The following is a 24,846-nucleotide window of genomic DNA, read 5'->3' as shown; positions in this document are numbered from 1 at the left end:
CTGTTTCTCTGTTTTCTAAGCAGAGCCTCACCTCTGAGTGGGGAGAATCAGGGCAGATCGTCTGCTCCAGAACAGCCTGTGCCTGGTAGGAAACCCTAATTCTGATGTTCAGTTAGCATGCTTATTGGGCTCTCATACAAATGGATCCTTTAACCTAACTTTAGTAGTTTTTTTTTTTTTTTTTTTTGAGACAGAGTTTTGCTCTTGTTGCCCAGGCTGGAGTACAATGGTGCAATCTCAGCTCACTGCAACCTCTGCCTCGTGGGTTCAAGTGATTCTCCTGCCTCAGCCTCCTGAGTGGCTGGGATTACAGGCATGCACCACCACACCTGGCTAATTTTTGTATTTTTAGTAGAGAAGGGGTTTCTCCATGTTGGTCAGGCTAGTCTCGAACTCCCAAACTCAGATGATCCGCCTGCCTTGGTCTCCCAAAGTGTTGGGACTACAGGCGTGAGCCACCATGCCCAGCCACATAAGTAGTTTTTTAAAAAGTGAGATTTTGACTTCTATTTCTACTCCTTTATTTATTAATTTTACTCAGGGCCCAGGTAGGGAAGAGGTGTGCGTTATTAGAGGCCTCCTTGGGAGGGGTGGCACATTGATTGAGTAAATAAACATATAGCACACCCGGTAGAACTTGATATTCAGATAAACAACAAATCATGTTTTGGTGGAAATAATGGGCCAGTATTTTATCTGACAATCCTAAGAAATGCCTAAAATACTACTTAGTCCCACTGACTCACATTGGAAATCGCCATGAACAGAAAAGACAATGCGACTTTAGTTTGCCAGTAGAATCTCACATAATATTCAACCCAGAGATGAAAGGTTGGATGGGTAGAGTAGTAAGTGAAAGACCCACATGCACCATGATAGCTGAGGCCAAAGAATCTCCATAAAACTAATATAGACAAACAACAACAACACTATAATGTAGCACCATGGATTTTTGCCCCACCTCACTGTAGTTGATTTTGTTCTGCCTTGCCAGCATAATCTCTGGTGTATCCGGCATTATGTGAATTTGAGTCTTGTCTTTGTCCCAGGCCTCTGTATATAAACGCTATAAAAGAAGATAAGATGTTGATTAAAAATCATTTGAAATAGAAATGACAAAAAGTTCATGTAAAACTGTTATTACGGACCTAACGAGGAAAAATAAGTCAGACTTGAACATAAAGTATTCCACTGGAAGCGTGAGTCTTATTACTAGTTATCAAGATTGAAACTGGGAATAATCGAAATTATTTAGAGGATTTCAAGCATGTAATTTAAAAAGCAAATTCGACCACATGTCTTCATAGATAATTTCACTCCATTAGTCATTAAAGTTTAGTAACATCTTCTGGCATCTTGTAGAAGCTTGAGGTAGCTGGGGCTCACCTTGTTCATGTTGAGGGCATTGTTCTTGGCCAGCACCTGCTCCAGAGAATCAGTCACGCTGGTGAATTTCAGCTTGTCTGGAGGTTGGCGGTAGATGTTATCACTCAGTATTTCTGCAGCTCTCTTGCACTTGACCACATCCACAGACCCAATGGGGACCCAACCAATGCCTTTCAGCCACTGGAGATCTGACTTGTAAATATTCTGAGAAGAGGAAAAAAGTCAAAAACTCTTCATCAAGATCAAAATATTTGGGGTAAATATGCAAACAGAATCAGTAATAAAGTGCAATCGTGTTTTCTATTTAGAAACTACTTCTAGCTGTAATAAAAACTTATCAAATGTCTCAGGTTATTAGGAGAGGAGTGATCTCAAGTAATATCTTCTGTCAGTTGGTTCAGTGAACATTATCATAATTGTAATGTGTCTATGCAGGGAAGAATACCAACCCAGAGTGACAGAAACCACACACACATCCAACAACAGGCTCTTAGTGAATCAATTTTAGGCCTAGCTAAATGAAACACTCCAAAGCCATTAAAAGTTTTATTGTTTAAGAATACTGATGACATGTAGAAATGTCATTAATACAATATGAAATTTTAAAGTAGCACATAAAACAGTGTGGGTAGATAAATTACACGCATAAGAGTGGGTTTTTCTAGTGGTTGGATTGTATTGGATTATTATTCCCTTGATGTATTCTTCCATATATTTCAAAATACCTGTAATGCCTTGAAAAGTACAGTTAAAATATAACAGTGACGTAGAACCCCTGAAACCCTGAGGCAGATCTTCAACAGCTGTAACTCTGTCCAAGATTCAGGGCAATAAATAAATATTTAATTGTTCATCTATTAAATGAACAGTTTCATTATGCAGGGTCCCTGTCTTTTCCTCACCAAGTCCTCAGGATGGAAGCACAGACACCTATATAGAATCATCTTGCTGTATTTTTAGTTCTCATTTTATTTTAAAACATTTTTTTGCTAAAGATTTTTATGTACCCATTAAGTACTCATAACTACTTCACAGTCATAGTATTGGATCTTTGCTTGACTCATTAGAAAGATTTCCTCTGTCACAGCAACTAAGTAGAAAATAAAAACTCATATTTCGTAGTCTAGATAAAAAAACCTATTGGAATTGGCCTGTGCTAACTAGTTATTGCCCCATAAATAAAAATAGCAAGAGCAAAAACAGGACGGGCATGGTGGCCCACGCCTGTAATTCCAGCACTCTGGGATGCTGAGGTGGGCAGATCATCTGAGGTTAGGAATTCGAGATCAGCCTGGCCAACATGGTGAAACCCCCATCTCCACTAAAAATACAAAAAATTAGTGGGGCATGGTGGTGGAGGTCTGTAATTCCAGCTACAGAAAGGCTGAGGCATGAGAATCACTTGAACCCAGGAGGCGGAGGTTACAGTGAGCCGAGATCATGCCACTGCAATCCAGCCTAGGCAACAGAGCGAGACTCTGTCTCAAAAAAATAAAAATAAAAACAATAATAGTTTATACCTCTGGAATGCTTTTTAATTTCCAAATACTTCCCACAGTATGAAGGTCATATCGAAGGGTGAGGAAGGCAATCCAGAGAAGGTAACCAGCAAATAGACAGATGGCAAGCAATCTGTCAATGTTGTCATTGTATGGGTGACATCAACCCTTTTAAACTATCTTTTACATGCAGGCAAAGCCTTTCTTTTTGGAAATAATTGCTAAACACAGGGTTCTGTATGTCAAAAGCTACAGAACAGACGTGGGAGTTTTCTCAGGTAGGCTGTAAGGTTTTAAGAACAACCAATTAATGTATAATTATTACTAACTAGTTTTAGTCACCAAAACTTGCTAGTGCTTCAATTCCTTCAAAGTTTATAAAATTCAGAGTGCAGGAAATGTGCCTCTCACATCCGGATGTGAGATAGTGCATCTGATTCCAATAGGTAGTAAGTTCTGTCATTACCATGTGGCTCCTCCATAGAGAGCCACGCTAGGAGGAAGTTTCTGTCAAACAGTCCAGTAGTGTACAGACACAGAGACTTATTTCGTAAGCATAATATTTAGCATTGCAGTAGGCAGAATTCAATAATTTGTTTGGCAAAGAAGCCAAAAACAAATTCCAAAGTAATTTCTTTTTAAAATAAAAACGTTTCTTCCTTCCTTAAAAGAATAAATAAAATGTCTCCCTCTAGTGGACCCCAAATTGCAACGTTACTTAATTCCAGTTTTGTTTTTCCAAGATCAAGTCCACTTTGTAAATTTTACTTTCTTATGAAGTCTTGTAATGTATTTGTGATAAAGCAATAAAATTGTATTCTGATTTAAATCTTATTCATAGACCAATCAATCTTAACTTGAGTAGGTCAATGGATTGTATATAAAGGATAATTTTCACATAGTTTAAATTACTTCTATGAACAGCTCCATTTATAGATGCTGTACTCACGTCGCTCTGGAGGTCATAGGCCTGCCGAGCGTGGATGACGTCATTCTGGTCGGGCAGGCACGTCCACTCGTGCAGGTAGTTCTTGTAGTCCACATCGCTGACTAAGGTCTGGCACTTCTTGGCCAGCACCACCCCCAGCATGTCCACTGGGCTGCTGAACTTGGTCTTCCACTTCTCAAAGTCCTTCTTGTACTCCCTGTCACTCTGGATCTTGGCCACGTGCATGGACCACATCATCTTGGGGTCATCTTTAATGTCACGTGCTCCAATGTGGTGGCCAAGTTGCTTGCGGTAACCATCTTTATATTTGTACTAAAATGAAAGTGTACAAATCAGGTTTTTATTGTAACTCCCTTAGAGGCCACAAGTCTGTACAAAATCAACTTGCTTACATCATAGTTCAACTGACTTTTGTTAATAAGCACTAACTCAAGCCAGTATCCTGCCTTCATCCTGGAAGCCTTTATAGAGGTAGAAAAATAGATGGAATTCATGTAATTGTAGTGTATACCCCACATCACCTACAGCCTGGTACTAAGGAATATCTCTTAAAACAGGAAGTGCATATGTGGGGAAAGGTCACCTGTAGAACATTTGAACCAGGTAACCCAGAGAACTGGATTCTAAACACTAAAAGCATGTCAGGAAAAGGGTGCACTTGGTGGAATGGTGTCTTTAATAAACGGTAAAATGAATGACTGATTCCTACAAGGACCACCTGTAGTAGCAACAGAGGAGAATTTATTGTTATTATTATTATTTACTGGATTCGTGTATTCAATGGCAGTGGCAAGCTTTTGGCATCATTTTGAAAACGGATTGTACTTGTAAAACTGACATAGCAACCCAACTGGTTAGATCATGCTCCTAATAAGGTCATGGGTTCTAGCCTCACATGGGCCAACAATGTTTTTATTATTTATGTCCAATGACATCATTCTGAAATCTAAGCCAATTATCCAAAATACATGCTTTTAGTCTCAAAGACAGCTGACTAAGTGTAGGTGAGTCAGCAAGAGGCAATATGGTACAATGGAAAGGAATGAGATTGTCTGGAGTCTCAACTCCATCACCCACTAGGAGTTTGATTTTACGCAAGTTGCTTAAACAATTCACAGAATGAGGATAATGAGGATATCTACATTCTAGGGCAATTATGCAGAATAAGTGAGACAATGCATGTAAAGCACTTAGCAAAGAGTTCTCAACTGGTTATGATTATTTCATTATTTATTATTATTGTATGAGTCCATTTGGTGAGAGGGTTCCACATACATAAAGCTGCATCACTAACATAAGATTCCAATATAAAGGACAGCAAGTGGGCCTTAATTTTTAGAACAGTCATTTGTTCCTCAAGAATCCCTGAAACACCAGGAAAGATAGTCAGTTTTACTCTGGGAGACACACTACAAGACTAGGAGGTATTGTTAAGAGTGTGACCTTGGCTGGGCATGGTGGCTTACGCTTGTCACCCCAGCACTGGGGAAGGCTGAGGCAGGTAGATCACCTGAGGTCAGGAATTCGAGACCAGCCTGGCCAACATGGTGAAACCCTGATGCTACTAAAAATACAAAAATTAGCCAGGTGTGGAGGCAGGCACCTATAATCCCAGCTACTCAGGAGGCTGAGGCAGGAGAATTGCTTGAAACTGGGAGGTGGAGGTTGCAGTGAGTCAAGATCACATCATTGCACTCCAGCCTGGGTAACAAGAGCGAAACTCCGTCTCAAAAAAAAAAAAAAAATACTGTATATTAAAACGTTACATAAAGCCAGGCCCTGAATCGCACTAGCAGAACTTATAAGCTTTTTATAAGCCTGGTGATAATTCTTACATAAGCATCTCCAAGCCTGCAGCTTCACTCTAACAGTGTACACATGAATGAATCTTTCTCTGTTCTTGGTTGACCAGTTTTCAAGGAAGACGCTGTGTCCTACAGGTTACAAACCCCTTTTGTAAACATCAACATTTTCATTTCCCTTAAAACTGAGGTTTTGAAAAATTCCACACAAATACATCAGGATATATTTTTAAAGGTCCAGGAAAGGTTCTTTTTCAAGATTTAGTTCAATGAAAATGCCACATTTCCTTGACCACATACTCAGAATGGAATTGACAACTCACGTCACTGATGATGTCCCTGGAGGCCTTGGCCGCCACGATGGGGATGGCGTCACTTCGCAAGTCATAGCCTTTCTTCTTTGCTTCTTCATTAGCAAGTTTGTACAGACTCTAAATTTGGGCAAATAATAATAATAATCAGCTAGATGCTGACATTTATATCTAAAAATTGACAGAGGACTATGACAATTCATTAAGTTCTCCACAGACAGTGCCTATAATTATCTTACTTCTGAGAGTTCTAAGCCTTCTGCGTATTTGCTGAAGTGAAGACTCAAAAATAAGGGTGGGTGCGGTGGCTCACGCCTGTAATCCCAGCACTTTGGGAGGCTGAGGTGGGTGGATCGTCTGAGGTCAGGAGTTTGAGACCAGCCTGACCAACATGGTGAAACCCCGTCTCTGCTAAATACAAAAAAAATTAGCCGAGTGTGGTGGTGCATGTCCGTAATCCCAGTTACCAGGGAGGCCGAGGGAGGAGAAGTGTTTGAACCCAGGAGGCAGAGGTTGCAGTTAGCTGAGATTGTGCCATTGCACTCCAGCATGGGCAACAAGAGCGAAATTTCGTCTCAAAAAAAAAAAAAATGATACTCGTGGAGATCAATGCACCTTTATCTTTCACTTTAAAAACTATGTTGAATTAAGTATATATACATATTATAGGTTGTTTCAAATTTTTTTAATTAAAACAATAAATCCAGTTTAAAAAATATGGGAAAAATTAAGCTGAAACTCATAGGTCTATCGTGGTAAAATGTGGATGGGAGGGAAAGACTTAACTGTTGATCATGGCAATCAATTCAACTCACATTTATTCTGCCCTGACCCTGTGTCTCTGACTGTGGTGGGTACTTGGGAATCAAAGATGAGGTGGAGGCCCCTCTGAACCTAAAGTTCCCTGATAGAACTGAGGGAGAGACTGACAACCTGTGAAACCAACAGCTGAGAAGTCCAACCACATTAATAACGAAGAGCTCCAGAAAGGAGTCAGTCATTTATTCTGAATTGAGAGTCAGGGAAGTTCTTGCAGATGGGGTGACCTTTGAGTTGGACTTTGAGCAGTTTCAGTAGACTCGGGTAGCATGAAGGGCAGAGGAAATCACGCGAATCAAGGCACCACTGTGGAGAGGAAGCAGAGGGGTTCAACACCTTTGTGTGAAGAAGGTGGGTGAGGCCCCAGGGAGAAGTGGCAGGAGAGGGCTGAGAAGAGCCTGGAGTCAGACTGTGAACGCCTGATTCTAAGTTGGTGTTTAATTCTACAGAAAATAGGAAAGCAGCCAAAAAGTTCTCTTCTTTTTAACACCAGAGAGGAGTGCCCATGGCAGTGTCCCAGTCTGGGTGTGTGGAATGGGGGATCACAGGCGAAAGGAGGAAGGGCACGTGGGCCTCCTCGAACTGGCAGCCGAGCAGCTGCACTAACACATCTCTGAGCTTTTTCAGCAAAGACAGAGTTGAGAATTCCAGAAATGCTGCGTGGTTAGATATAGGGGGCGCTCTTTGTTTCCTGAAATTCCTGCACATATAATGCATGCTTTCCTGTAACAGACCTATCTTACAGGTTTAGCTAAAAATTCAATCCTTTCTAACTGGGGAGTAAGACTTGATGTTTTTAGTTTTTGGTGACAATTAAGAGCTGGCTACACAAACACTAAAATTACAGTCTCATTTCCAAAATAAAATTACTTAAAAGATGGTGGCAATTCCACCTAAATTCTCTAAATTGTGCTCTTTAGAAGAGTAATATATTGTTGATTTATGCTGCCAAAGAAACAATATTTTCCTTGCTGGTGGCATAAAGCCAGGTGAAATGACTAACACATCAGCTGCCAGAATCCTAGATTCACAAAAATCTCCACAGGCTTATACTCACAAACTCAGTGTAAGAAGAAACTGCAGAGATAAATGTCAATCTTTGAACAGAGGTAAATTACCAAATGCATAAACGCAGGATGGAAGAAACCTAGCTTTGGCCCACATAAGATGTCTTAGAGTTTAAGTTGATCTCAAGTTCTGTGTGCACCAGTGATGACGGCTGCCGATGTGCCCTGGGAGCACAGGATGCAGAATAGAGGTCAAATGTCCAGAAGTGGAAACACAATAGTTAAGTGTATTCAACGCCAGCCATTCTTCACTCTAATATTTTGCTCAGTTCTGAGAGTCCCACTTTATGATATCATGTGAGGAATGCTCAGGAACTTGGGATATTTGGATTTGAAAGTGAACCTGGGGTGAAGGTGGCAGGGGAGGCACCCTGGTGCTGCTCTCCATCTCTGAGGGTTGGCACAGATTTGTTCTGCACAGCTTCAGAGGACTATGGGAGATTTCAGAGGGAAATGTTGTGACTCATCACATCAGAAGCAGTTTCTCATAAATTTTCTATAACAAATGGACTGATTTATGAGATGACTTCCTTGCCATTGGGAACCCTTAACCAAAGGCAGGTCAACAACCTATTTGGAGTGCGGGGGGGGGGGGGCACCTTTGCACTGGTGTGGACGCTTGGCTCTCTGCCTAAGTATCTGTGATTCTGGAATGGTGGCACGTGGCCCTGCGCTCACTGAAAGTGAAAAGGAAATGGGCTTGCTAATATATACATTGACAGATATTTCTCTCTTTCTCTCTCTGTGCATATATGTGTGTTTTTGTGTGTGTGAATGTGTGTTACCTGGTGGTACTGTGGATTTTAGTTCCTGCCCTTAATCTTATACGCTAAAAATCTTAAATTTGGATCCTAAACCACAATTTAGGAACAATATATGGAAAATATGTTTACTCCAGTTGTGCTTTAGCATAAAGGGGAGATACACGTATAGGTTAATTGCTGATTTCCTAACTTCAAAAATTAATAAAAGAAAATGTCTACATAATCTCATGGTTACAGCTTAATTAGTTCTTGTCATTTGTATTTCCTAAATGACAATTCATTTGCATAAAGTTTGACATTTATGCTGGTGATTGAGAAATGCAAGAGTTGTTACTCACACGAAGCACAAAAAAGATTCTTTATAAAGCTGTCATGTGGCATTACATCATCATAGAGTAGATCAATTGAAATAAGCAGCAATGTGCAAATGTTGAAGAATCTGCTCTCACCTCACTGTAGTTGATTTTGTTCATTCTCGCCAACATAATCTCTGGTGTGTCTGGCATTATGTGGATCTGAGTCTTGTCTTTGTCCCAGGCTTCTGTGTATAAACGCTATCAAAAAAAAAATAGACAAATTCATCAGGAAAAAAGTTCTGTGTATAGTTAATATGAATTTTAGGACCACAAAAACTCTATAAACAAAAAAAAAAAAGGTTATGGGTCTTATACAGAACTTACTACTTGGAGGTGTTTTATGCACACCTCCAAGTAGTAAGTTCATAGTGGAACATGTATTTATAAATGCATTCTAATAATCTGAAATGTATGTTAACAATTAAAAGAAAAATGAGAATAAGCACATTTTATGCAAAGACTTTTCATAAAATATGCCACTTTATCAAAACCATTAAACAATAACTAAAGTAAATATAAGAATATACATGATATATATCAGTTATTAATAGATAGATGACAGGCCGATACAGACATATAGATAGATGCCTTTTGTTGCTCGATGCTCTCTTTCTTCATTAATGCTTCATTATTGTAGATTCAGCTTTATGAACCCTACTTTGGATCTTAATTTTGAAGTCTCACCTTGTTCATAGTGATGGCATTATTTTTGGCCAACACTTGTTCCAGAGAATCAGTCACACTGGTAAATTTGAATCTGTCTGGAGGCTGGCGATAGATTTTATCACTCAAAATTTCTGTTGCCCTTTTGCATTTTTCCACATCCAAAGAGCCAATGGGCACCCAGCCGATGCCTCGCAACCACTGAAGATCAGACTTGTACATATTCTGTTGACACAAATAGTCAATAAATATTTATCTCTGTATCAGAAATGCATTTTCATCTAAAGGATAAGAGATCAAGTAAAATCTCTCTCAAAATATAGTTTGGTGGACAAGCCAGGTATCACACAATATTCCATTTTGGTCTGAAGGGTTAAAGGATTAAAATTCCTAAGGATAAAGGCATGCTATTTGCCTCCTGTAGGGGGAGCTGGCAAGCTTGTGCCATATATTGCCATTTTCTCCAAGGAGTGTTAACTAATTTCCCACCTCTGCCCATTATTATGACTCTCAGTACTCACGTCGCTCTGGAGGTCATAGGCCTGCCGAGCGTGGATGACATCGCTCTGGTCGGGCAGGCACGTCCACTGGTGCAGGTAGTTCTTGTAGTCCACATCACTTACTAAGGTCTGGCACTTCTTGGCCAGCACCACCCCCAGCATGTCCACTGGGCTGCTGAACTTGGTCTTCCACTTCTCAAAGTCCTTCTTGTACTCCCTGTCACTCTGGATCTTGGCCACATGCATGGACCACATCATCTTGGGGTCATCATGTATAGCTCGGGCACCAATGTGGTGGCCAAGCTGCTTACGATAGCCTTCTTTGTACTTGAACTAGAAGAAGAAAAAGACAGAGAGTTATCTGTTTTAACTTTTAGTAAAATGCAATTACTAAGCCTAAACTTTTCTATTTATTTATAGATAAATTTTCCCTGAATATATAAATTATATACGATACATGTATCTTGTAAACCATTTAGAAAATAAATGAAATATATGTCATATATCATCACATATGAAATATACATCTTATATAAAACATATCTCATATAAAATATATCATATAGATGATATATATTCATACAGACAGAAAAAAAGGAAAAATTAAGATAAAATGCTGCAATTAAGGAATAATTTTTTATGATTCATGTGTGAGAATATAATAAAAGTTATACTGTATATGGGTTTGTGCCTGCTTTTTTCAGTAATTATATAAGCATTTCTGTGGTCATTAAATAGTCTTTCCATACTTAATTTTTTTTTTTTTTTGAGAAAGCATCTCTCTCTATTGCCCAGGTTGAAATGCAGTGGTACAATCTTGTCTCACTACAAACTCCAACTCTTGGGCTGAAGTGATCCCCCTGCCTCAGTCTCTCAGTAGCTAGGACTACAGGCATGTGCCACCATACCTGGCTAACTTTTAAGTTTTTTGTAGAAATAGTGTCTTGCTAAGTTGACCAGGTTGGTCTCGAACTCCTGGCCTCAAGTGATCCTCCCACCTTGGCTTCCCAAAGCACTGGGATTACAGGTGTGAGCCACGGTGCCTGACTTATACACATAATTTTGAATGACAGCAGGTATTTCATTATATGGTATTTAACTCTTCTGTGATTGTTGAACATTTATTCTTAAATTATTATTACTTCTCATATTTTGGAAATAAAGAAAAAATCTAGAGGTTTTTTTTTTTTTACTTCATAGACAAAAGAAATGGAAAGATAAAAATTTTTAGAAATGTGAGAAAATCCGTCTTTTAAAGAAAGCAAATATTTGTAGCCCATCACTGGATGTAGAAACAAATATATGTTCCACATGAATTGTTGAACTTTGAATAGTATGTCCTATAATTCAGCCCTTGTAGATTCATTGATTCATACAGCATAGGCTGGTTTCTGAAGGAACCCTAGAATAAGTTCAACTGTATATGAGAAATACATCATTGGAAAAGCCAAGAAAATTATCTGAACTATAGTCAAGTATACAATACTTCTGTTCAGCAGGAAATGGACGTGTTTTGAAATGCATGTTGCTATGGACTCAACCATAACTGGAATTTAGCCTCTGTGTTCATACCTCTATTACCATTATTTAAACCACTTGTTGAAACAACAAACTTAGCAACAGTTTTAACCTCATGGATTATTTGTGCCACTATAAATCCAGGAGAGAGAAATAAATCTTTGAGCCAAAGCTAAGGCAAAGAACTTTCCAAGTATACTTACTTCGCTTGCAATATCTCTGGAGGCCTTGGCTGCCTTGATAGGAATGGCATCTACTCGCATGTCATAACCTTTCCTCTTGGCTTCTTCTAGGCCAAGCTTATATAATTTCTAAAATAGACATAAATACTAAGTTGGATTTATAAAGTGCATTGTAAGGAAAATGTATCATGCACTATGAATATATTGCTTACCTCACTGTAATTTACTTTGTTTTGTTTAGCTAATAAAACTTCAGGGGTATCTGGCATAATGTGGACAGTGGTTTTATCTTTATCCCAAGCTTCTGTATAGAGGCGCTAAGAGAAACAGAAAGACATGACTGGTACAGGCCAGTAATGAATAGACACATGCAAACAGTCTGATTTTTAATGAGGATAAAGAAATTCAGCTCAGTGAATTGGTATTTTGTGACATTTTCAGGTCTAGATGTCTTGTGTCAATAAAAAGCACAATACTTTAAAACCATATTAGCATCAAGCAAAGGAATCAAAAATAAGTATTCTTTTATAGAAACAGATTTCAGCGTTTCCATAGATAAAAAATTAATAACCTCCTCAAACAAAGATAAGACTTACATGATTCATGGTAATAGCATTGTTTTTTGCCAAAACCATCGGTATGGAATCCATAAGGCTGGAAAACTTGAATTTATCTGGGTGCTGACGGTAAACATGGTCACTCAAAATCTGGGTGGCTCGTTTGTTTTTCTCATCCTCGAGAGAACCAGCAGGCATCCAGCCGATGCCCTTTAGCCACTGAAGGTCTGACTTGTACAAATTCTGAAAGTGTAAGTGACAAAGCATTAAATGATTTGTCATAATTAAATCATTTATCATGATTTGTCATAAGTTGTCATAGTTAAATCATTTGCCCCTAAAGAGATAAAAGTTCGTATTTTTAATGCCTGAATTCTTAGGAAATTCTAAATTTTTGTTATGAATTATAAATCAAAATATTCAAGCATATTTTGAAAAATATTTTAAACAGAAGCACATAGAGAATGACTCAGTCCTTTGATTGTCTAGCTCGACAATCTAGAGGCTTCCTCCAAAGCAGTGGAGCTTTGCTTTTTCTCTGTGGAATAATGGTGCCTTCAGTTGTCTGGGTGACTAGATGGGGCTTGGGCATTAGTCCAGGGAAGTGGAACTCAATTTTGTAAACTCATTTCCCCTCACTATGGGACTCTGATTCTTTAAAAAGCAGACATAATGTTTTGTTGACCAAAGGAAATCCTCAGACTCACATCACTCTGGAGGTCATAGGCCTGCCGAGCGTGGATGACGTCGCTCTGGTCGGGAAGGCACGTCCACTGGTGCAGGTAGTTCTTGTAGTCCACATCACTTACTAAGGTCTGGCACTTCTTGGCCAGCACCACCCCCAGCATGTCCACTGGGCTGCTGAACTTGGTCTTCCACTTCTCAAAGTCCTTCTTGTACTCCCTGTCACTCTGGATCTTGGCCACGTGCATGGACCACATCATCTTGGGGTCATCTTTAATGTTCCGGGCTCCAATGTGGTGGCCAAGCTGCTTGCGAAAGCCCTCTTTGTACTTGTACTAAAGAAAAAAAATTGTGTCTCATTCCTTTCAAAATTAACTTCTGTTGCCATCTTTGTGGCAAATTGCAAAGCGCATTAACTCTAAATATTTTACTAAGCCTAGAGAGTCAAAGACTTCAGTCTTTTGATAAGAAAGATTAAAGGCTAAATTCAGCTATGAAATTCCATACATAATAAATGCATCCTTGATCTTATCCTCATCCCACACTGCATGGGATCATTTTATTCCATTGTAATTTGTTACCCCTTAGATTGTGTTCAATTTAAAATTAAATTGAGACTGCTTTGAAGTGATAAATTGCAATCAAATCAATATCAACAGAGGATAAAGTCTTACTTCACTGGCAATCTCCCGGGAGGCTTTTGCGGCTTTGATTGGTATGGCATCAACAGGAAGATCGTAACCTTTTCTCTTCAGCTCCTCATAACCCATTCGGTAGAGTTTCTGTTAAGAAATTATCACTTTGGGAAATATTGTTCCCCATAGACAAATACAGCATAATGATCAAATGTGCTAAATATTTTGAGTCCATGAGAATAGCATCTGTGCCCTAGACTACTCAAATGTAATCAGAAATTATGTCCATTGATTGCTAATGATCCTGTTTTAAACTTTAAAGTTCTTAGATACTGCCTAGATCAGCAAAATTGTCAGCTCTTCCCAAATACAGTCATGCATTGGCTAATGACAAAGATACATCCTGAGAAATGTATTATTAGTCGATTTTGTTCTTGTGGGAACATCACAGAGTGTACTTATGCAAACCTAGGTTGTTGAGCCTACTACACACCTAGGCTATATGGTATAGCCTATTCTTCCCAGGTTACAAACCTATAGAGCATGCTAGTGTAGGCAACTGTAACACAATGGGAAGTATTAATACTTGCATATTTAAACATAGCTAAACATGGAAAAGATACAGCAAAAATACAGTATGATTATGTTATGGGCCCACTGTCCTGTATGTGTGCCATTGTTAGCCAAACTGTTGTTATGCAGTGCATGTCTATACTTGCAAGAATCTGGCAGAAGTAAACAAAAGAGAAATGAAATGGATTATTATTTAGGTGCTGTTTTTCAATTAACATTTGACTGTTTCATTAGAAGTTTTTGTTAGAAAAGAGCTATGGCTTTTCATCTAATTCTTCTAATGGGGAAAAATCATGCCTAAGGGGCTGTCTCTTCCATGTAGCTGATGCATCGTGAAATAGTCTGTCTCCCAATATGGGACCATCCAAAATGGGATCCATATCTATAGGTAAGATATGAGTCCACCATAATTTCTAAAACTTAAGATGTTTTGAAGAAAGTTTAAATAACGAATTTTAAAAGCTTAAGTGAAAGAATGTGTTCTTTCGTATATAATTTAAATGGATTTTTATCCAGAAACCAGATTATTTAAGATGCCTATTGATCTTGGACCTGTGTTTATCTGTTAGTCCTTCGTGGCAGAACTTTAATACATTCTTTAATGTTCAAGTCATTCTATTAGAATTTAGAGTTTGTTTTTAAAATATTTAATTTTTACATGTATAAATTTCAGGAGATTATGCTGCAATGACAATGACAATGACAATAAAAATTCTCCTGCATGGGTTTTGGATGCTCACTGATCCAAAATTTTATTGAGTATCTACTATGTGTCAGGCATGGTTCTAGATAAGCACTGCAGATTCAATAAGAATTGACTTTGCCTGCAAAGAGTGCCTGTCCACACTGGGGAGAGCAATATAAGCCATCACATTATAAGGATATGTATAAGAATGGACTGCAAGGAACAGAGAATACGACTCCTCATTCCGCCTGACACAGCACATACTGACATTTCAATGTTCAATCTAAAAGCCACTAAATAAGAAATCTAAGTCATATGTAGTTTATTAATTAAAATAATTGAGGGATTCAAAGAACTACCAGACAACCTCACTGATTTAGAAACAAAATGAGCTTTCTGAAAACACATGCTGAATTTGAAAACTTACGTCACTTGTGTTGATTAAGTTTGCTTTAGCCAGAACAATGTCAGGTGTATCAGGCATGATGTGGATCTGTGTCTTGTCCTTGTCCCAAGCTTCTCTATAAAGTCTCTAAAATAAAAAATTATAATTTTCAGTGCTGTTGTTAGATGAGTGAATGACATAGTTGCCTTCAAACAGAATTGCTGAATTTATCTGAATTAAACATTATACGGATTTGACATCATAAGCAGACAACATAAGCAGAAAATAGAGGCATTATTTCTTGACTTATCCGGGACATAACTGCCTTTCAAAACAGAGATTATGGGTCACATTTTCAAAGTTACAGATAATCCTGCCTACAAGAAATCAATCTAGGTAATTACAGACTTTGCCAATATCATAAAATAAAACAGCATTCTCCATCTTTTGGGTTGTATCTCAGTGTTTAATTGAGAGGAAGCCCTCAACTTTTCAAAAGATGACGTATTCAAAGTGTGCCTAGAAATCGGGGAGTTTTATTTCCTATGTTTATTATTATTATCTATGTTTATTTATCTATTTTATTTCCTATGTTTATTATTATTTTCTATATGGCTTATTATTATCATTATCAGGATTATTTTGAGACTGAGTCTTACTCTGTTGCCCAGGTTGGAGTGCAATGGCACAATCATGGCTTACTGCAACCTCCACCTCCTGAGTTCAAGTGATTCTGGTGCCTCAGCCAGAGGCACCAGCCACTTGAACTCAGGAGGTGTAGCTGGGATTACAGTCATGGACCACCATACCCAGCTAAGTTTTGTATTTTTAGCAGAGATGGGGTTTTGCCATGTTGGCCAGGCTAGTCTTGAACTCCTTACCTCAGGTAATCTGCCTACCTCGGCCTCTCAAAGTGTTGGGATTAGAGGTGTGAGCCACTGTGTCCAGCCCCTATGTGGCTTATAATTTACAGTTATTCCTCATAATCACTGTGAAGGATTAGGATTCCCAAAAGGATTTTGTTCGAGAATTTATCAAAATCACTTGGATGTCCCAGAGCCATCCTTACGTTTCTTTAACAGAAGACAAAGGGATCCAAACAAAAGTTTCACTGATTTCCTAAAATGAGGATTTTTTTTTTTTTTGAGACAGAATTTCACTCTTGTCACCCACACTGGCGTGCAATGGCACCATCTCTACTCACTGTAATCTCTGCCTCCCAGGTTCAAGCGATTCTCCTGCCTCAGCTTCCCAAGTAGCTGGGATTACCAGCACCCAACACCATGACTGGCTAATTTTTTATTTTTAGTAGAGATGAGGTTTCACCATGTTGTCCAGGCTGGTCTCAAACTCCTGACCTCAGGTGATCCACCTACCTTGGCCTCCCAAAGTGCTGGCATTACAGGCATGAGTCACCGAGCCTGGCTAAAACTAGGAAAATTTGATGAAAAACAGAATATTTACACAGGGTCAGAAAATATCCCTGCCAGATAACTTATCCATTACAAAGGATAAAATGGTTACTTGACAGTATAGCAACCTGGCAATATCACTCCAACCAAGTGACCAAAGTTTAAGTTATTAGTAATAGAACAAATTAATATCCTGTGCCTCCTGATATGAGGCACTGAGGAGGATACAATGTGTGATCTTCTGCTGAAAAGACAATCCAAGTCTAATCACAAGGACCCACCAGAAAGCTCAAATGGAGGAAGATTCTACAAAGTAACTGGCCTATGTTCCTCACAAATGTCAAAAACTTGGAAGGCAAAGAAACAGTGAGGAACCAGCCCGGAGTAAAGACATGACAAGTAATGCAAGCTGTGGTCTTGGATTAAATCCTGGGACAGAGAAATTTTTTTCTTTTTCTATAAAGGACATTAGTGATAAAACTGAATAAATTCTGTAGACTAGCAGACTAGTGAAGACTAATTTTGTGATTTTAATCACCACAATGTGATTATGTAAGAATATTCTTATTTTTGGGAAGTACACACAGACTATTTAGGCATCATGAAGCAATTTACTTTCTCAAATAAATATATAGATAAAGATATAGATCCTTGAGAAAGAATGGGAGAAAAAGAGACAAAAAGAGAAAGCAAATATGGTAAAATGTTACCATTTGGGGAATATATGTGAAGATATATATGCACACACACACACATACACACACACACGTGAATTACATGTACTAATTTTTCAACTTTTCTGAATGCCTCATATTACTTCAATATAAAATCTTTTAGTCTCATTGATTCCTTAAACTTGTCCATTTCCCTTTGAGGTACACAGTATGAGATGTGTGTGTGGTACTTTTCTTTTTCCTGCACATGTTTACTATGGTACATATAACCCAGAGAAGATAATTAAGACCCTTAGCACCAAAACTAAGCAAGGCTTGTTAATTTCCATATACATGTATCCCAGTTTTGCACTACACTTTTGGGTTTAGTAACACCAGAGTTTCTCTTTAAAAATTTTTTTATTTGCATATATTCATGAGGCACAAGTGCAATTGCGCTGTGGTAAAGTCAGGGCCTTCAGTGCATCCATCACTGGAGCAACACACATTGTACCCACCAAGCAAACAGCAGACCTTCTCTACCTCATAACACTGATATTGTGTACCGGATGATTCTTGGTAGTGGGGGTTGCTCTGTGCATTGTAGGGTGCTTAGCAGCATCCCTGGCTTCTACCTGCTAGATGCCAGCCAGTAGCATGTCACTCCCCAGTTGTGAAAACCAAAAATATTTCTAGATGTTGCTAAATGTCCCTGTGGGACAAAATTGCCTCTGGTTGACAGTCACTAAGTTAGATTATTTCTTCAATGGCATGTACCACTTTCACCTCATGGAATGCAGAGAAAACCCTAATATTATTTACACTGGGATGGACGTATTGATCTATTCAGAAGGAGAGACAGCAGGCTCAAGGACCCCAGCTGGCCCGGGTTTTGTGTGGCTGTCCTGAGGCCTGAGAGCTCCATATTTCAGCATTCTCCAAACTAGAGCACACTGCTGGGGAGTCCTGTCCCGGGACATGTATATTGATAAACTTCGTGATCCAGGGTTTCTCTCTTGGTTACCTTATTAGTTCAGAGCTTTTTCTCTTATGCTTCGTGAAGAGAAAAGAAACTTGCATTCAAGAAGGGCAACATATTTTGTACAAATTTGTTACTTTCTCAGTCAGTTTGTTGGATTCTGATTGTCATCATAAAAACAGTAAAAGAAAAAGTAAATGCTTCAACATTATAATGCAGCTGACAGGTCAGCATTTACTACACGTCCTGGAAATCAACATTATAAAAAGCTTGTGAGGGGTTAGTTGGGAAAACAGGAACTCCAATTTATCAATGCTCAGTCTAAGCTGATTATGGGTTTATATATTATAAAACTTCTGATATATGTAAAGTGTATAGCATATTACATATAGTATAAATATTCAGATCCTCCTAAGACCTATAGTATATATATTTAGATGCTCCTAATAATGGATCTAAATATATATATACTATATATTTACTATAATAATGGATCTAAATATATATACTATATAACAGATGGTTGTTATATATCTATTTAAAGTTTCTTACCAATTACAGAATCTCAGTGCACATAGTTCAATATTCTGTAATGTTCAGGGTTAGGCTTTTAGCTGAGCAGTGTTGAGTAATCTTTTCCTTCTTTGCATATAATTACTCCACCCTGCTATCTTTATTTTTTTCAATGAATATTAATTGATGCTAATTAATATTACATGCTAGACACTGGTGTCAGAGCTGACAAAGAAAGTAAGTTTAAGATGGAATATATGCTTACTTACAGTGACAGAATTATCCATTTATCTTGATTCAGCTAAACTAAAAGCATTATAATCATTTGGCAGGAAATATACTCTTTATAACACATCCATTGTGCCTCTGTAAGGTACTCAGAATCTTTCCCCCTCATACACTCTACCCCAGCAAAAAACATCTGGGTGTTTCATGCACTCAAGTTTCAAAGAAAAAAGTTTGTTCAATCATTTACCCATTATATTTTGGTTAAATAATAAACAAAGAAGCTTTGGGTGAAAAAAGCTGACACTGACCCATTTTTACATGATTCAGTGTAGGATAGTTGCTAATTCAAATAAAGTGACCCAATATAAAATATTATACAGTGATGTATGAGGCAGTGCTTTGCTGTTCTCATTTATTAAGCAAGTGCTATTGAGCAAATACTAGGTAGCAGGCACTATAATCTTTTTATTTATTTCCAGAGTGCTACTCACATCACTCCTATTTTTGGCATTTGTCTTCGCCAGAACTATGTCCATGGCATCAGGAATGCTGGTGAACTTGTTTCTGTCTGGAGGCTGACGATATTTCTTCTCACTGATGATTTCTGAAGCCCGCTTGTTCTTTTCTGCCTCTAAAGAACCCAAGGGACTCCATCCTATGCCTCTTAGCCACTCAAGGTCAGACTTATACAGATTCTGTGAAAAGTCAGAGCAAGCCATCAAAATCTCATTCTCACTCTTGGTTCAAGTGATTCCATGCATTACAAACAGATTCATTTTAGATTTTCATAATTCCTCTTTCTAGTTTCTGCTTTTGACTAAATATCTACTCATATAAAATATGAATTAATATATAAACTATTGGATTTAATAGAAACTGACCTCACTTTGAAGTTCATAAACTTTCTTAGCTTGAGTAACATCATTCTGATCAGGCAGGCATGTCCACTGATGTAAGTAGTTCCTGTAGTCCACGTCACTAACCAAGGCCTGACACTTCTTGGCCAGTACCACTCCCAACATGTCCACTGGGCTGGAGAACTTAGTTTTCCACTTCTCAAAGTCCTTCTTGTATTCTCTTTCACTCTGCATTTTGGCTACATTCATGGACAACACAAGTTTTGGATCATCTTGCAGATTCCGGAATCCAATATGGTGGCCAAGTTGCTTTCGGTAGCCTTGTTTGTATTTAAACTGAAATTAGAGAAAACACAGTTCTTTCAGTAACACAAAGGCCAAGGTAAGCTCAACTGGCTTTTCTTTCTTTTCTTTCCTTCCTTCATTATTTTGAGACAGGGATCTCACTATGTTTCCCAGGCTGGTCTTGAACTCCCAGGCCCCATCTTCTAGCTTCAGCCTCCCTAGTAGCTAAGATTAAGGGTACATGCCACCCCACCCAGCTCCAATTTGTTTTGTTTTAATGTTTGTTTTCCCAACTGAAATGAGAGAAGGGTTGTCTATGCTAACTTAGTACGGAATGTTTACTTACTTAAATTAAGCCTTGTTTACATGGAAGCTTCTGAAGAAATCTAATGTAGTTGAGTATCAAGAGGTTATGAGAAGTAATTCTAACTAGATGCAGAAACATATGCTTGGTTGTGCTAGATATTGTGTATGCTGACTTTGGGGTTGTGTTTAATAAAGCTCTTGTGATATTTTTATAGAAATGACATCCTCATGGGTTAAATGGCAGAAAAATTAGGAAGATACATGACTCAGTAATATGCCTAACAGTGCAGATTAATTTCTTAAATAGCAGGATTTTTTTTGTGGTTTGCCATGTGGTTATGTCATATAAACTTGTCCTGTTTGGGATCTATATCTTGCATGTACAGATGGCTAAAAATAACTAAATATGTTAGATTAGAAAGAAAATTCCACAAGAGCTCAGCACACTGGATGGGTCAAAATGATTACATAAATGTAAGACAGTAAAAGTAAAATTTGGTATTTAGATTCAATTGGGAAAAACCACATTAGTACTAGATGGCAGTAACAACAGTGATAATAACGAGTATTATAACAGCATTTACTTGATGTCAGGTGCTGAACACATGTTATACCTCATATGATACCCAGTTTCATTACTACACATATAAAATATTCAGGGGTTTAAGTGGACTATAAACTTCAACATGAGCAATCTGACAAAATTGCTTTTTAAAAAGTAGTGCCATAGATTCTGTATGGGGCACAGATAAGCTCTCTGACCTGATCTCCTGTATCAAGAAAACAACACCAAATTTTGGAGGATTCTATTTCAACAGGAATTTTGAAAAAATAGCATAAGTTACAAATAGAATCATCAGAAGATTGAAGAATTCATAAAACTGAAACCAAAGGAGGGCAAATATGAAAGTGTTTGAAGTGATATCAACTGGAGGAGGAAACAGGCTACTTTGTGGTGTTATAGTACAGAGAGCTAGAGCTTATCGGTAAAAGATAAAAATAAGAAAGTATATAATGGCAATTGGAAATGATCTAACAAAGAAATGACCTGCCCTGATGGACTCCAAAATTCCTTTAAAGAATTTTTTTATTTTTGAGACATCGTCTTGCTGTGTTGCCCAGGCTGGAGTGCAGTGGTGCAATCACAGCTCACTAAAACCTCAACCTTCTGAGCTCAAGTGATTCTCCCACCTCAGCCTTCCCAGTAGCTGGGACTCCAGGCGCACACTACCATGCCTGGCTAACTTTTCATTTTTTGTAAAGAAAGAATCTCACTATGTTGGCTTCCAGTGATCTTCCTGCCTTGGCCTCTCAAAGTGCTGAGATTATGGGAAGGGGCCACTGCACCCAACCTCCAAAATTCTTATATTTTTAAGTATCTACAGACTGTTGGAGATGGAGACAAGGTAGGATGCTAAGTGCGAGATTAGATTAAACGTCCTTTATGCTATTTTCCAACTCTAAATTCTATGATTCTGATTCATTAGATTAAATACTTATATAGTTCTGATTTTCTGAAATTTTATGAATACAAGGACATTTGAAATTGAGAGGAAATACATCTTTATAATAGTGGGAAAGTTTGCTTATAGTTCATTTGAGAGTAAGATTTCAAAAGGTTCTAACTAACGGGTTCACACAAAAAGAAATGAGGTACTATCAAAGGTTGAGTTGTTAGGAAATTATTCATGTTATTTCTTCAGTTTCTAGACTATCTTTCACATATAGCATTAAGTGAAAATGGGTTTACACATCATTATTGCTTTAGGTTTATCACCTCGTTGATTTATTTTAATAAGGAATCGACCTGCAAGCTGGAGAGTGGGTAATAATATATCATTGAATTAATTTTCCAACATTTCTGGAGTGCCAGAAATTAATTGAATTAAATAAAATCTTCCCTTACATTCTTAGAATTTATTCTCAGATTCCATCTTCAGGCACTTTCTTTCTCCACTCTGTACTTCAATCTGCATATTAACCAAATCACTGTTTTCTTTTAAAGACTTTGATTAAGAGGTCCTGCTTCCCTATGAAATCCTAGTAACTTATTCTCTATAACTAAGACCTTCTGAATTTTTGTGGCTAAGTTTTGGATTAACAAAATCATATGCAAGCCATATGCAGAGTATCTAAGTAAAGTGCTTGTAAAAAATTAATTAATCAATAGAGACTATATCTAGTTTTTCACCAGATTTGCTATCGTTTCTAATCATAACTGGAATCTACCTTTGGGAGAGTGAATCTATGACATTTAGACAAGACTTTCAGCAGAAAGAAGAGTTAAGTAAGCCCTTGGCACCTTAAACCTAAATTTCTGGACCTTTTTTGGATTTTTTTTTATATCCCAAGGTAATTTATTACAATTATGTAAGTGCACAATGGACTAAACTGAAATAATTGACAGCCTATTTTCAAACATGTGCATATAAAATCTATCAGCATCAGTCTGTTGAGGTTGATTTATTATCTGGCACTTTGAATTTGTCTAGAATAGACAAGTAGAAAACAGGAAAATTATTATATTTTCAGGCAAAGTAGGGAAAACCTGCAATCTCTGGGTCCTTTGTAATACTCCCAAGTAGAGCATCTTATTCTAATACATCTTAGAGGTCTTCTGGCCCAACCTCTATTCAGGAATCCCCTTTTGACATATGAACAGTAAAAAAGAAGAGTGAACTCTGGATAAACAAAGAGGGTAGGAGAAAATGAAGGAAGCATTATATTTTGAAAGGTAAAGCCTATCCATAAAAATAGTTACCAATATTAAGCTACCTGATTCAGAAAAAAATAGATCCTTCTAAAAGTCAAACTAGTACTCACATCACTAGCAATGTCTCTTGAAGCTTTAGCTAGCTGTACAGAAATCGCATCAACTGGGAGATCATAGCCTTTCTTCAAAGCTTCTTCCCATCCAAGTTTATAGAGTTTCTGAAAATTAAAGATATTCTTCAGCATTATTCTGTCTATATAAAGAATCCCAATAGATTATTAGGGGAAAAGTTTACCTACAGAGTGAATATCAGATCAAATGCCATCTACCCTATCTTTAAAGATATGGATAAAAATAAAACAAGCTGTTTCAAGGAGTAGAAAAAGCATTGACTCAGCATCATATGACCTGGCTTTCATCTTTTTGGCTGTGAGAATCCTGGTGGTATATATTTTTTATCACGGCCTCTGCTGCTCAGAAACAATATGGTCATATCAGGCATATCAGTTACCTTTCTCACTGCTGTTAAGTAAAGCCTGGGCTTACTATTTTATAGATAGATATTAAGATAATTGCTAATGAAAAGAAAAACAGGTCACAACATTTTAATTAGCTAAGTGATAAAAGCAATAAATGGTGAAATGCCTTTTATAAATTGCAATAATTTAGTTGTAATCTTTCTGAGTTGACTTTACTGATTGAACAGATGTATATGTGTTACAACTGGGTAATAATAAAAAATAGCTCATAGTTATCCAGTACTTTCCATGGGCCTGGCACTGTGTTGAGGGTCTTACACGGAATTTCCCATTTAGTCCTCATGGCAATCCAATGTCATAGGCACCTTTATGGTCCCAATTTTACGGATGAGGAAAGTGAGATTTAGAGAGGTAATTGAATTACCCAGTATCATACAACTCAAAATGGCAAAGCCAAAACTCATACCAAGTTGGTTTGATGCAATTTTTATTTTATTTATGTATTTATTTATTAGAGACAGGGTCTCCCAACGTTGCCCCAACTGGATTCAAACTTCTGGGCTCAAGGGAGCCTCCTGCTTCAGCTTCCTGAGTAGCTAGGACTACAGCTGCATGTCATTGCACCTGGCTGTTTGATGTAATTTTTTTCAACAATTATCTATGGATTTCCTACTTGGTACCAAGCACAACGAGCACAGAGATGAACAGGCACAGAACCTTCCTCCATGAAGCATACAGTGGTAGCCGACGCCTTTGCTCTTAACCACTCTATTTTGCTATATCCTGGGCTAATCACTTCCAAATTTTCATTGTGTTAACATTTATATCAGTATTTACTATTACATTATTTTATAAGTTCCACAAGTTTCAGCACAAAACGTAAAAGTAATTTTTATGTAGCTTTACCTGACTATACATTGTTTGATTCTGCTTGGCTTGCAAAATATCTGGTGTATCAGGCATCACATGAATCTTGGTCTTATCTTTATTCCAATCAACGGTGTATAAATGCTAGGAAGTAGGGGGGAAAAGACATGAAATTTGAATAACGGTTTGGGACAAGCAGGAAAGAAAAATATATTTATA

General features: G+C 37.8%; 1 protein-coding gene across 22 annotated transcripts in view; it reads right to left on the bottom strand.

Moving 5' to 3' along the window:
- Positions 1-24,846, bottom strand: part of NEB (nebulin) — a 217,142-nt gene that overhangs the window by 119,213 nt on the left and 73,083 nt on the right. For all 22 annotated transcript variants that reach the window (XM_064382783.1, XM_064382770.1, XM_064382772.1 and 19 more), the window contains exons 51-67: positions 24,667-24,771; positions 23,392-23,499; positions 20,002-20,313; positions 19,612-19,815; positions 15,378-15,482; positions 13,732-13,839; positions 13,081-13,392; positions 12,413-12,616; positions 12,029-12,133; positions 11,838-11,945; positions 10,138-10,449; positions 9,638-9,841; positions 9,047-9,151; positions 5,960-6,067; positions 3,835-4,146; positions 1,387-1,590; positions 962-1,066 (exon numbers count right to left, since the gene is read on the bottom strand). In XM_064382783.1, the coding sequence (XP_064238853.1) occupies positions 962-1,066; positions 1,387-1,590; positions 3,835-4,146; positions 5,960-6,067; positions 9,047-9,151; positions 9,638-9,841; positions 10,138-10,449; positions 11,838-11,945; positions 12,029-12,133; positions 12,413-12,616; positions 13,081-13,392; positions 13,732-13,839; positions 15,378-15,482; positions 19,612-19,815; positions 20,002-20,313; positions 23,392-23,499; positions 24,667-24,771 (3,021 nt within the window). The remainder of the gene's footprint in view (positions 1-961; positions 1,067-1,386; positions 1,591-3,834; positions 4,147-5,959; positions 6,068-9,046; positions 9,152-9,637; positions 9,842-10,137; positions 10,450-11,837; positions 11,946-12,028; positions 12,134-12,412; positions 12,617-13,080; positions 13,393-13,731; positions 13,840-15,377; positions 15,483-19,611; positions 19,816-20,001; positions 20,314-23,391; positions 23,500-24,666; positions 24,772-24,846) is intronic.

Source organism: Aotus nancymaae, unplaced genomic scaffold (genome assembly GCF_030222135.1).
Source record: "Aotus nancymaae isolate 86718 unplaced genomic scaffold, 86718_ANA_hifiasm-v0.15.2.pri h1tg000029l, whole genome shotgun sequence".
Lineage (NCBI taxonomy): Eukaryota > Metazoa > Chordata > Mammalia > Primates > Aotidae > Aotus > Aotus nancymaae.
Note: the sequence above shows the minus strand (reverse complement) of the source record. Positions and strands in the feature narration are given on the sequence as shown.